Raw genomic sequence first — 14,718 nt, forward strand, 5'->3', positions numbered from 1 at the left:
GAGGTTTGATTCATTTCTGATATTTATTTACTCAGATTTTGTCCAGTTGATCTGTCTCTTTGTGACAGGTGAGTATTGAGATAGCCCATTAAAACTGTGTTATTGCTTATTTGATTTTTCATGTTTATTAATAATTCTGTATAGTTGAGTGCTCCCATATTTGGTGTATACATATGTATAATTGTTATCTCTACCTCTTGAAGTTTTCCTTCTTTATGACTTTTGATCATTCTTGGTTTGAAGGGCACATTATCTGCAAATAGAATAGCTACCCCTCTTTTTTTTCAAGATTCTTGTTTCAGGGAAGAAGATTTTCCATCCTTTGATGTTGAGTCTATAAATTTATTTCTGAGTTAAATGTATTTCTTATATACAGCATGTTGTTGGGTCTTGTTTCTTGATCCATTATTCCAATCTTTGATTGCTGAATTGAGGGCATTTACATTGATCGTTATAACTGATATGCATTGGCTTATTCTCATCTTGTTATTTTTCTGTTGTTGCTTTCCTATTTTTCTCCTCTGTGTAATTACTCGCCCTGCCTTGTGTTTTCTTTCTGTTATTCTTGAAATTGTGGTCATTTTTATCTTTGTCTAGAATATGTTTCAGTAGGATTAGTTTGGTGGTCATGTATTTCTTCAGTTGTTCTTTGTCATGGAAGTATCTTAATTCTCCAATAATTTTGTAAGATAGTTTCGAGGGGTGTATCAATCTGGGTTGGAAGTTGTTTTCCTTGAGAACTTGAAATACTTCCTTCCACACTCTCCTCCTCCTCCTATTTTTTTTTTTTTGCGCCATACCGGGGATTGAACTCAGGACCCTGTGCTTGCCAGGCAAGTGCTTATTCTACTCAGCTATCTCCCTGGCCCCTCCACATTCTTCTTAATCTGAGGGTTTGTGTTGAGAAGTCGGCCATAATTCTCATCGATTTTTCTTTATAATTGACCGATTTCTTTTCTGCAAGAGCCTTTAATATCCATTTCTTCTGCTGAATTTCTGGTATCTTGGTTATTATGTGTCTTGGTATAGTTTTATTTTGGTCATCGCTGTTTGGAGTTCTACACGCTTCATTTATTTGTATTTTAAATTATGCTTTGGAAGTTTTCTGCCATTACTTCATTTTTTTTTTATTTTAAGGAAGGTTCTACAGGGTATTCAGGGTCTCACGACTAGATATGACTCACAGTGATTCTCCTGTTTACAGCCTGCCAAGAGCTAGGATTACAGGTGTGCACCACCATGCCCAGTCTCAATTGCTGTCTCAGCACACCCTGGGAGCAGGGCCGGCACAGCGGGCCTGGGGATCGAACACCCTGTCCCTGAGCCTGCTTGCAGGTGCTTTTATCTGCTGAGCTATTTGGCCAGCCCTCTCTACCAATACTTCTGTGAAGTTTTTTTTTTTTTTTTTTAAATTGCATTTGTGTTTTCTGTGTCTTTTTCATTGATTCCTTTCAATCTGATGTTATTCCTCTTTGCCTCATCTTTTTTTGTGTGTGTGAGGAAGAGTGTACGGGGGATCGAATTCAGGGCCTTGCACATGCCAGGCAGGTGCTTATACTGCTGAGCTATAACCTGACGCTTTTGCCATCTTGTAGCTGTTTGATTTTTCATGGTCTCATTATTTTCATGGTCTCATACCTTTCTTGGTCTGGGGAGATAGCTCAGTGGCATAAGTGCCTACCTGGCAAGTGCACGGTCTTGAATTCAATCCACAATACCAAAATAACAAAGTTATATTTCTTTTTTTTTCCTGTATTTTTAGGGCAGGGTCTACAGGGTCTCATTATGTAAATCAGACTCATAGTGATTCTCCTGTTTTCAGCCATCCACATGCTGGGATTACAGACATGCTCCACCAGCCCCAGTCTCAATCACCATCTCAGCACACCCTGGGGGCTGGGCCTGCACAGCACGTTGGGGATCAAACACTGGCCGCTGCACTCTATCTAAGCACGTGCTTTAGTCCCCTGAGCTCTCAGGCCGGCCTAATGTTATATTTCTTTCTGCAATTTTGTCTTCAAGATTTGATATTCTGCCCTCTCCTTCATTCAGTCTGTTACATATAGTTTCAGTGAAGGTTTTTTTTCATAATTTTATTGAGAGATAAATAGCAATGAGACAGTTTCAAACCAAATTGGTAGGACACATTCAATAATTAACACATTGCATACTCTCTTTCTAGTGGTTATTTGCTGTACAAGATGCAGACATGATATCCTACTTACAAACACTATTAGAACAAATCCCTCTATTCCTTGAATTAAGAGAATGTAGCTAGATATCTATACAAATCATTTTGAATACACAGATACAAAATGGTCATACATCTGCATCCCCTTTTGTTTAGTTCTGTCATTTAAATATTATAGATGTATGAACTCAGCAAAATATTTCCAAATAGTCCACTAGTCCATAATAGTATTGGGTCTTCTGCTTGACTGGCAATGTCAGAAGTTATTGACCTGAGTCCCCTACTGCTCAACATAAAACCATGGCTTTACTTCTTCTACTTCATTTTTATACTTTTCTGCTGGATGGTTAAGACCAAGATAAACCAAGACTTATGCAACAAGAGTTGTAGCTTTTGGATCTCATAAGGTCAGTGAAAATCCCTCAGGATTTTTCCTGAGATCCTGTACCTCAGATTGTAGATCCGTTGTGAGTGACAGCCATGTGGATGAGGCACGGTCATTGCTTGGCCAATGTGCTCCCCATTAAAGCCTGAGAGAAAGTTTCCTCTCCGTGTGACTCTCCTTAGGCATACTCTGCATCATCAATCACTTTCCTCTTTGGCCCCATAATCTCCTTGATCAGAAAATTTGGGTTTATCAATAAAATTATGAGAGAAAAAAAGAAAATTTGGGACACTAATGAGTTACATGATGTTACAGTACAAGTGTTCATATATCCTGAGTCTTAATTGACTTTGGAAGGCTAGCGCCAAAATGTTGGCTTTCCTTGCGGCCCTTCATTTTCTCTAATTTTGGACTGCAAAATTAGGCTGTTAACCCTCCATAAGAGAAGCTTATGGTTATTACCATACAAATTAGGCTGTTAAGCTTAACCTCACTATCTGTCTAAATATCAAATATCTTAGGCATAACATGGAACAAGTATTTTTCATCACGTATTGATATGTTGAACTTTAAGTCCCTACAGAATAGGATGAAAAAACATTTAAGAAATTAAAATATATTTTAAAAATAGGCATAAGGAATTATATAATTCTTATGTTTACACATAAGTTCAGAAATCTAAACATATACAACCTTGTAGCAGGACTGTCCGGCCACATTGCTTTTCCTGTCTCCTGCCTTCATTCACCACCCCCTTTTTTTGAACAATCTTCTACCCGAGAGACAGCGCAGCAGCAACTGGTATGTCATGACAAGCAGCCCGTATTCAGAAGACCAGAATGACAGGCACTCCAAGCATGACCCTAATATTACACATTGCTATCTTCAGTGCAGTTGCTTAGTTCACAGGTATCAGTGTATATAGTTAGTCAGGGTGAGAACCTTTCCAATTAACTGCTAGATTAAAAAGTCATCTGAAGATTCTCAGGATCATTGCCTTACCCATCTTCTACATATAACTGTATGGCTTGCCCCTGTCATGATTCCTAGCTCTTCTCCTTGCTCTCTCTTCATTGTCTAGTCCTCAAGTTCTTGCATACCTTTTAGTTATATTATACCTTTCTATTTGTATTTCTTCTTTTAAATACTTGTAGTAGGGAAATTATACGATATTTACACATGTGTGTCTGGTTTATTTCACTTATGAGTGTATATGTTCAAGTGGCATCCACTTCAATATAAAGGCTTCGAGTTTCTCATTCTTTTGTTTTTTTGAGTTTCTCATTCTTTATCACTGAGAAATACTCCATTGTATGAAAATACAACTTTTTCATCCATTCCTCAGGTGATGGGCATCTTGGTTGTTTCCAAGATTTGGCTATCAAAAATTGTGCTGCTATAAACATAGGCACACATATATTCCTATGATATGATGTTTTCAGATCCTCCGGGAATATTCCCAGTAGAGTAATAGCTGGATTAAACAGGATTTTTCATCCAAGTTTTCTAAGGAGTCTCCACACTGATTTCCATAATGGTTGGACCAGTCTACATTCCCACCAGCAGTGGCGAAGGGTTTCTTTTTCCCCACAGCCTCTCCAACATTTGTTGCTGGGTGATTTTGTTATGATAGCCATTCTTTCTGGGGTGAAATGATATTTCAGTGTTGTTTTAATTTGCATTTCTCAGATGGCTAGTGATGTGGAGCATGTTTTCATATATTTATTCACTTCTTTAATTTCATCCTCTGAGAAGTGTGTGTTCATCTCAGCTACCCATTTCTGGACTGGGTCTTTAAATATTGGGGCCCTAGTGTTTTTTAGTTCTTTATAGATTCTAGAGAGCAGACCTTTGTCTGAGTTCTTATTTGTCATGATTTTTTCTAAATTTGTGGGTTGTCTTTTCATTTTGTTGGTAATTTCTTTTGACGTGCAGAAATTTCTCAATAAGAACCGGTCCCAGTTCTTAATTCTTTCAAGTGTTTCCTGTGTGATTTAATTTTTGTTCATAAACTATTGTCCTACTCCTATGTCTTCAAGAGTTCTTCCTACTTTCTCTTCCAAGGAGATTCAATGTTTCTGTTTTAATGTTTAGATCTTTAATCCATTTTGACTTTAGCTTAGTGCATGGTGATAGACCTGAGTCACATTTCAGTTTTCAGCATGTAGAGAGCCGGTTTTTCCAGCACCATTTGTTAAAGAGGCTATCTTTCTTCCAGTGAGTATGTTTGACCCCTTTGTCAATGATAAGATGGCTGAGTGTGTTTGTAGAGGCTTCAACGTCTTCTGATCTTTTGCATTGATCTCAGGTCTATTTCGTTGCCAGTACCATGCTGATTTTATCACAGTATCCTTGTAGTGTAATTTCAGGTCAGGAATTCTAATGCCTCCTGCTTTGTCTTTATTGCCCAGAATTGCCTTTGCTATTCTAGGTCTTTTCTGGTTCCCAATAAATTCTTGGAATGATTTCTCTAGCTTTGGAAGGTATGTTTGTGGTGTTTGATAGGGATTGCATTAAATCTGTACAACATTTTTGGAAGTATGGCCATCTTCACGATGTTAGTACTTCCTATCCAGGAGCACGGAATATCTTTTTATTTTCTGAAATCCTCTACCATCCCTTTTTTCAGAGTACTGTAATTTTATTGGGAAGATCTTTGATTTCTTTAGTTAGATGAATTCCAAGGTATTTCATTTTCCTCAGTGCTATTGTAAAAGGTATTTTTCTATAATTTCCTCTCAGTGTGTTTGTTATATGTGTAGAGCAATGCTATTGACTTTTGGGTATTGAGTTTGTATCCTGCTATGCTACTGAATTTCTGTGTTAATTCTAATAGCTTTTTGGCAGAGATTTTTGGGTCTTCCAAGTAAAGTGTCATGTCAGCTGCAAATAATGATAATTTAAATTCTTCTTTACCTCTTCTTATTCCTTTTCTTTCTCATCTAATAGCTGTAGCTAATGCTTCCAGAACTATATTGAATAGGAGTGGTGATAGAGGTCATCTTTGTCTTGTACCAGATCTAAGAGTAAAAGATTTCAGGTTTTGTCCATTTAGAATTATGTTAGCCATTGGGGTTTTATAAATGGTTTTTAGCAGATTGAAGTAAAGGTCATTTATTCCAATTTTCTGTAGGACTTTGAACATGAATGAGTGTTGGACTTTGTCAAAAGCCTTTTCTGCATCAATGGAGATGATCATTTGATTTTTAGTTATCTCTCCATTGATAGAGTGTATTACATTTACAGACATTCAAATATGGAACCATCCTTGCATCCCTGGGATGAATCCTACGTGGTCATGGTATAGGATCTTCTTGATGATTTGCTATATTCTATTTGCTAGGATTTTATTGAGAATTTTTGCATCTATGTTCATGAGGGAGATTGGCCTGTAGTTCTCTTTCTTAGTTGTGTATTTCCTTGGTTTTGGTATCACTGTAATAACTACCTCCAGGAATGATTTGGGGAGGATTGCTTCCTTTTCAATTTCATTGAAGAGTTTGAGGAGTGTAGGGACTACATCTTCTATAAATTCCTTGTAGAATTCAGCTGTGAATCCATATGGACCTGGACTTTCCTTTGTTGGTAGGTTTTTAATTACATCTCGTATTTCATTGGCTGTTATTGGGCTATTGAGAGTGGTTATATCTTGTCGATTCAGCTTTGGTAATTTGTGCCTTTCTAGGAATCTGTCCATTTCTTCTGTGTCTTCTATTCTGTGTGAGTAAAGATTCTCAAAGTAGTTATTTATAATGTTCTGAATTTCCACTCATTCAGTGATAATTACACCCTTTTCATTCCTTATTGCTTGTATTTGAATTTTTTCTTTCCTCTTTTGGATGAGGTTAGTTAGGGGCTTATCAATTTTTTTTAATATTTCAAAGAACCAGCTTTTTGTTTTGTTAATTCTCTGAACTATTTTCTTCTTCTCAATTGCATTAATTTCTGCTCTAATCTTTATGATTCCTTCCGTCTTTGGGCTATGGGTTTGGTTTGCTCTTCCTTTTCTAGTTGTTGAAGGTGCACCATTAGGATGTTTATTTGTTCCCGTTCTGTTTTCCTAATGTGTGTTCACAGCTACAAACTTCCCTCTGAGAACTACTTTCATCTTATCTCATAAATTCTGAGAAGTTCTGCTTTAATTTTCATTTAATTGTAGATATTGTTGAATTTCTTGTTTAATTTCCTTTGTGAGCAGTAGGTTGTTGAGTAGGGTGTTGTTTAATTTCCATGTATTTGGGTGTTTTTTCTGGTTTCTTTTGTCATTTATTTCCGATTTCATTGCTCTGTGTTCAGATAATATGCATGGGATAATTTCTCTTTTCTTGCATATACTTAAACATTACCTATGGATCAAAATGTGGTCTATTTTAGAAAATGACCCATGTGCAGCTGTGAAAAATATGTATTCAGGTTTGGTTGGGTGGAACACTCTGTATATGTCCACCAAGTCCATTTCTTTCAAGCTCTGGTTCAGTTCTCTTATTTCTTTGCTAAGTTTTTGTCTGTTTGATCTATCTTTTTGCGATAAAGGGGTGTTAATGTCTCCTGTTAAGACTGTGGTATTGGATCTTAGATTTTAAATGTCCATTAAGATTTGCTTTGTATAGTTGGGTGCTCCCATGTTTGATGCATACTTATTTATGAGTGTTACCTCATCCTCTTGAATTTTCCCCTTACCAGCATATAGTGGCTTTCTTTATTTCTCTTGATCATTCTTGGTTTGAAGTTGAGACTGTTTGAGAATAGAATTGCTACTCCTGCTTTTTTCTGCGGTGTTGGGGTGTGCAGTATTGTTTTCCATCCTTTGACTTTCAGCCTATGAATGTCTTTATGAGTTAAATGTGTTTCTTGTATACAGCATATTGTTGGATTTTGTTTCCTAATCCACTGTGCCAGTCTATTTCTCTTAATTGGTGCATTGAGTCCATTTACATTAATGGTTAGAATTGAGATGTATTGACTTACAGTTGCCATGTTATTTACCTGTCATCATTTACTCCTTTTTCTCCTGTGTTTAATTGCTTGCCCTATTTAGCTGGTTGCTTCCAATCTCATTCGTGGAGTTCTCAAAGTTTTGGTCCCTCTCTAGAACATCTTTCAGTATCCTGTGTAAGGCTGGCTTTGTCATCGCGAAATTTTTTATCTGTTCTTTGTCATGGAAGTATTTCACTTCTCCATCAAGGTTGAAAGAGAGTTTTGCAGGGTATAGTAGTCTGGGCTGGAATTTGTTTTCATAGAGGACCTGAAGTACTCTGCTCCATGCTCTTCTTGCCTGCATGGTTTGTGAAGAGAAGTCGGGCATAATTCTGATGCGTTTTCCTTTGAATGTGATCTGCTTCTTTTCTCTAGCAGCTTTCAGTAGATTATTCTTGAACTGAGTTTGTGGGATCTTGACTATTATATGTCTTGGTGTGTTTTTAATTCGGTTGAGGTTACTTGGCGTTCCGTATGCTTCAGTTACCTGAATGTCAGATTGTTTTGTTATATTTAGAAAGTTTTCTGCTATTACTTCTGCCCATATTTTTTAAATGTCATTTGTTTGGACTCCTTTCTCATTGATGCCTATTCGTCTCACATTGTTCACCTTTGCATCATCTTGGAAGTAATGAATTATGTTTTCCTGCATCCTAGTTGTTTTTAAGAGATCTTTTCTTACCTTTTCACTAGCTGCACCAGTGTCTTCAGGATCTGAAACTCTGTCTTCACTTTTACTTAAATGGTTTTGCAAGCTTGTGACCGAGAATTTCAGTTCCTCTATATTTCTTTGACTCTGCTTCATTTGATCTATTTCTTTCCTGTATTGCTCATTCAAGGAATCTGTCATTTTTCTAATCTCTATTTTGTTTATCAATTTCTTCTTTAGAAGCAGTTATTAATTTTTACTGCAGTGTTTTCTTCAGATTGGGTTTCCTCCCTATGTTTCTGTAGTTGATTCTTTACTTCAGAAGTTATGAGTTCAGAGAATTCTTTTTTTATTTCAGAAAAGAATCGCTCTCTGAGTTCCTCTATAACTTTCTGCTGTTGCTTATTTACTATCGACCCTATTAATTCATACATTTGAGTTGAGCTAGTAGAAAAGAATTCAGCTCTGAATTCCTCTATAACTTTCTGCTGTTGCTTATTTACTATCGATGCTATTAATTCATACATTTCAGCTGAGCTAGTGTCCTCTGCACTTGTTCTGGTTGGGCACTGGTTTTCCTCCATATTTTTATGCATTTGATTCTTTATTGCAGATGTTACTAACTCAGGGATTTCTTTTTTCATTTCAAATCTGAGTTCCTCTATACCTTTCTGCAATTGTTTCTTTATTTGAGAAGGTGTTGATTCATTGATTTCAGCTGTGTGCTTCCCAATTTGTTCTGTGTTATTGTCCTGTGTACTTTTTATGAGTGGGCTTGGGTTCTGCGATTGCATTTTGCTCCTTCTCTTTGTCATTTTGTGTAGCACTGTCTTCTGACCTTTGTTGTAGAGCTTTGGTGCAGTTATAATCTTAGCACCCACTGAAATTCAGGTATAGATCTACAAAGTTTGGATTTATCCAGCTGTGCCTTGCTTGGGTCTGGCTGCTGTGCTCAGTGCCTTCCTGCAGTCACCCTTGGGAGTGATCCTGTTGTGTCCCTCTGCAAGATGTTCTGCTCCTGCACTAGCTGGGTAGCTTTGTCCCCTAGTGTCTCTGCAGGGATTGCAGCTGCAGGGTTTCACCCCAGGCCTGTAGGCCTGGCCTGAGCTGATTCTGGATGGGACAAGCTGGAGTAGGGGCGAGAGGAAACTCTCTCACACACTCAGTTTCATGGGCTAGGGCTTAATCTGGAGTTCCCCAGTATGCAGCAGAAATTCCCCCTGGGAGGGCTGTGTGAGGTTGTGCTGCGGAGTGATTTTGGGGGTCCCAAAGTGGTGGAAGAGGGTCTCACCCACGCTGTGCCTGTGCTTGGACCTGCAGGTTCTGCTGGTTCTGGGTAGTCAGAAGCTCTCACACCCACTCACCGGGCTTGGGGTAGGACTGGTTCTGGGGGTCCCCTGAAAGCGGCAGAAATTCTCACTGGGTGGGCTTGGTAAGGGGGTGCTGCAAAGTGGTGGGGGGTGTTCCAAGGGGGTGGAAGAAGGTCTCACTAATGCTGTGCCTGGGCGTGATCCTGTAGGTCCCGCCGGCTCAGGGTAATAGCTTAGTGAAGGTTTTAATCTCTTTTATTTTTATTTGGATCTATTTTATGGATTCTATTTCTTTCCTGTGTTCAGCATTTTCTGCTCATCATTTTGAAAGCACATCTATTCTTTACACTTCCCTGAACCCTGGGTGTCAGGGTTCCGGTTCATCCACCGCCAAAGTTTGTGTGTGCCCCTGTTCCTGGGGCCTGTCCTTGATCATGTGGTTTTTGTTCTTCCTTCTGTGTATGTGGTATATTACATTTATTGACCTACTTATTTTCAACCATCCTTGCACTCATGAGATGAAGTCTATTTGGACATGATTGGTGATCATTTTGACAAATTATTTCAGTCTGTGTGGTAGTGTGTCAAAGAAGAATTTTTTATCTTTGTTCATTAAACAGATTGGCTGTTTTCTTTCTTAGTTGAGTCCTTGTTTAGTGTTGGAATCAAAGTAATTTTAACTTCCAGTTTTGAAGTATTCTTTCCTTTTTGTTATTAAAGAGTTCGAAGCTTATTAGCATTATACATTTACTGAAGTTCTTGTAGATTTCTGCAGTGAATCCCTGAGGTCTTAGACTTTTTTCAGTTTGTAGGTTTTTTTCATTACTGCCTCAGTTTCATTGCTTATTATTGATTATTGAAGGAAGGGCAACCAGCAGTTCGCTAGACTTATTGCCATCACTTTTAGACTCTAGCCCCTCCCAAAGCCACATGAGTGGCCTGGTTTCTCATCTTAGCCAGAAACCCTGTATCCTTTCATTCTTGAGCTTCAGCTTCTCAGGGCATCTATATCTTGGCCACAGCCTGTCCATGATTGTATGTTGTGGCCATCTCCCACCTACTCACTATGTATGGTAAATGACCCCAGAAACTTAGAAGTATAGCTGTTCTGTAGCTACTCTATAGCTCAGTCTTCTTTAAAATTTTATTTTATAACTCAGTCTTAAACAGTTATCCCCTTTGCCAAATTGCTCTTGATGAGACACTCAAATATGTTGAGCCCTGCACTGAATTTATTTACCAACTCTAACCCGCTTTGCAGAAGTCACTTTCAGAGTAAAACTCCATGTTAGTTTTGCAGTTCATAATAACTGTGAGATTTTATTGGGAATGGCAGTGCTGGATCATGAGTATTTACCATTCTTAGAACTTGTTTAAGTGTCTTTTTAGTTATCTCAGTCACTTTTAATTGGACTGTTTATTTTTCATCTATTATGCTTTGTCGGTTTTGTTTATTCTGGATGTAGGTTCTATGCCATACATGTGTTTTTACTTTCTGTTAGGTTTTAGCAGGAGCTGTGATGGCAGTGGTGGCTGTGCACCAGAGAAGCAGAAATAGGGGGAAGAAAAGCCTTTATTAAATCTAAACACACGGAGAGGACCGAGGGCAGGGAGATGGGCGGATCCTCTGACCTGAGACAGGGAGCCTGAGACTTTATGGGCTTTTGCCAGGGGCGGAGCTTGGGGGGTTTAGTGACATGTAAGGAGCTGATTGGAAGCTCTCTTGTGTGGGCAGGAAAGGTCAAAGGAAGTTGTATCCAGGGCTGGAGTGGGGAAGGAGGAGGATGTGGTCCTTGGGAAGATGAGCTGCTGTTTTGGGGATTCAGCCAGTTGGATCAAGGTCATGATAATTTAGCAGTCTGTACTTGGGCCATAACTTGTCACTTTCTACCAACATATTACTCATTTTTAAAATTTCCTTAAGAGTATCCTGCGTAAAGCAGATTTTCTTTTAATTTTGTGCTGAAAGAAACTAAGTGTGAAGAAAAGAGCCATTCTGATATTTTTGGGGGTTGAGATTCAAACCATTAGGGTCATCAGATTGTAAGGCTCTGAACTTTTTATTTTCAGATCCTCAAAGTGCCAAGACAAAAAAAAGTGCTCAAAAAGAATCGTATGATTGGAATTATGTTGGGGAAACATTCTCTAGAGAGGCTCCAATACACAAGGTTTTTCACCTTTAACAAATCAGCCAAGATATCAGGCTTCTCTCTCTGTTTAAAAATCAAGCACATTAAGTCCAGGTGTATGCAATGGCAATGTATTCAATTTTGTTCATGATTGTTTGCAAGTGAAAAAATTAGATAATTCTATTTGTTATTTTTGTATATGGTTTAGTGCTTTAGAGGATGAGAGTAGAAAACCTAATCAAACTAAGTTGCGTAAGGCTTCTCCTGGATTCCCAAAGTTGGAATCCCTCAGTAGTTTGATTGCTCTTTTTGTCACATTTCCTATATCTATATCTATATGTCTATCTATCTATCTATCTATCTATCGATCTATTTATCATTCTATTATTCAAAACATGGCACAAACTTGCCATTCTTCTGGTCTTAAGTTACATATATTTAATATCTTTTCTACTATATACTATGAGGAAATGTGTATCTAAATAAATTCTATGCCTAAGATGTTTGATATTCAGACAGATAGTGAGGTTAAGCTCAACATTCTAAGTTGTATGGCAATAACAATAAGCTTCTCTTCTGGAGGGCTAACAATCTAAATTTGCAGGCCAAAAATTAGAGAAAAGGGGGGCTGCAAGGAAAGCTAACATTTTAGCCCTAACCTTCCAAGCTCAATTAAGACTCAGGACATACGAGAACTTGTGCTGTAAAATCATGTAACTCAGTAGTGTCCCAAATTTTCTGATCAAGGAGATTATGGGGCCAAAGAGGAAAATGATCGATGATGTAGAGTGTGCCTAAGGAGAGTCACATGGAGAGAAAACATTCTCTCAGGCTTTCACAGAGAGCACATTGGCCAAGCAATGGCCATGACTCATCCACATGGCTGCCACTGACAAAGGATCTACAATCTGAGGTACAGGATCTCAGGATAAATCCTGAGGGGATTTCACCAACCTTATCAGATGCAAAAGCTACAATTATTGTTGTGTAGTTCTTGCTTTATCTTGGTCTTAACCATCCAGCAGAAAAGTATAAAAACAAAATATAAGAAGTAAAACCATGTCATTATGTTAAGCTGTAGGGGACTCAGGTCAACAACTTCTGACATTGCCAATCAAGTGGAAGATCCAATACTATTATGGACTACTGGACTATTTTTGAATATTTTGCTGAGTTCACACACCTGTAATATTTAAAAGACTGAACTAAACGAAAAAGGGGATACAGATGAATGACAATTTTGTATCTGTGTATTCAAAGTGGTTAGGATAGATATATAGCCACATTCTCTTAATTCAATGAATAGAGGGATTTGTTCTAATAGTGTTTGTAAATGGGATATTAAGTCTGCATCTTGTACAACAAATGGCCACTAGGAAGACAGTATGCAATATGTTAATTATTGAAACTGTCGTACAAATTTGATTTGAAACTCTCGCATTGCTATTTGCTTTTCAATAAAATTATGGCAAAAAAAGACAAATATGAGGAAACAGAGTAACAATTTACCACTAGAAATCAGTAGTCTTTTGCTGGGTAATGGCTGGCAGTTTTGAGTAGTGGAGGAAAGGCTGAGCTAATGTAAATGCTATGTGATATGAAGTAAAACCTTTTGCCATTTCATGGCAGAATAGCATGCCTTGTGACTGACATGAAATGCTATCCAAGGGCCATATTTTTCAACTACTTCCAGAATTCTAATTTGAATGTTATTGTATGTATAAACTTTCTCACTGTGATTTGTACAGTAATTCATTTGTAATTTGTGTCTTCTATTTCCTGTGTCTTTTTCTGTGTCTGAATTTTGTGGTTTTTCTTCTCCTAGAATTCAGGATTATTGAAAGTAGCCTGTCTGCCCTCATTGAGACAGTTCATTCTGTCCACCATCATTCTGTTCTTTGTTGGTTGCATTCCTAACTTTTGCCTTCTTTTCATCAAGGACTATGATGCTTTTTTTGAAGCCCGAGAAAATAATGCAGTATATGCCTTTTTAGGCTTGACAGCACCACCTGGTTCAAAGGTAAGATTCTTTTTTTCTGCTTTTGCTAAAAATCATTTCACTGCTGCTGGATTTTTAATCAGAAAAATTTCTACCTTTATTAAGTATTCAGATTAAGTCAAGGGCAGTACATCATAGCTAGGGGTCCTGTTCTGCATACACTTAATCCCTATGAAGTTTGTGTGTTATAAGGTGTGTAGGAAGTAAGTGGTAGGTGAATTGACTTCTTCATCGAACAGCCCAACACAGCCAATTTATCACTACCTATTCAGAAACAAGTGATAAGTAGTATTATTTCAGTTGCTATATGCAGTACTTTTTCTACATGGACAACAAGCATCTTAGATCATGATAATCTCCTTAATGACATTTATTATCTTTGTGTGAGAGTAAATGATAAATTAACCCATTAAAGTTAACTAAGAGTGGGGCCAGGGAGATGGCTCAGTGGAATAAGTGCTTCCCTGGCAAATGCAAGGGCCTGAGTTTGATCCCTGGTTCCACCAAAAAATAAAAATAAAAAAAATAAAGTTAACTAAGAGCATTTTGAGTTACAAACTGGTCACTAAATTGCTAGCTACATTTGGGGAATATTTGCTACTAACACAAATTGAATTTTCAAGTGGCAGTATCCCTAGGGGAGACAAGAAAAAGAAAGCAAAAACAAAATTTCCTACTTAATGAAATGTCTTAAAACTGTGATTTTAAGTATACCTTTACCTTTTACAATAGATATTCTTGGGCCAGGAGTGGTGGTGCATACTTGTAATCCCAGCTCCTAGGAGCTGAAACAGAAGGATTGCTTTGAGTTCAAGACTAGCCTGAGCTACATAGTGAGTTTAAGGTTAGCTTGGACTACATAGCAAGACACTGCCTCAATAAGCAAAACAACAAAAATTTCCTGCTGTAAGCTCTTAGTGCCTACTTTTATGTTGAACAGATTATTTAAACTTCACATCCTCTGTTCTGAGGCCCTGAGATTTTATTAGATGCAGTGTGTGAACGTTGTGTTGGTGTCACTGTGAAATTGTTTTCTCAACAAACTTTCTTTACCCAGGGATAAAATGCTATGTTTTAG

General features: G+C 37.8%; 1 protein-coding gene across 1 annotated transcript in view; it reads left to right on the forward strand.

Moving 5' to 3' along the window:
- The window catches only part of Sh3bgrl (SH3 domain binding glutamate rich protein like), a 90,438-nt gene that overhangs the window by 69,483 nt on the left and 6,237 nt on the right, over positions 1-14,718 (forward strand). The window contains exon 3 of the mRNA XM_004638826.2: positions 13,581-13,661. Coding sequence (XP_004638883.2) covers positions 13,581-13,661 — 81 coding nt within the window. The remainder of the gene's footprint in view (positions 1-13,580; positions 13,662-14,718) is intronic.

This window comes from Octodon degus, unplaced genomic scaffold (genome assembly GCF_000260255.1).
Source record: "Octodon degus isolate 3935 unplaced genomic scaffold, OctDeg1.0 scaffold00103, whole genome shotgun sequence".
In the NCBI taxonomy this organism is placed as follows: Eukaryota; Metazoa; Chordata; class Mammalia; order Rodentia; family Octodontidae; genus Octodon; species Octodon degus.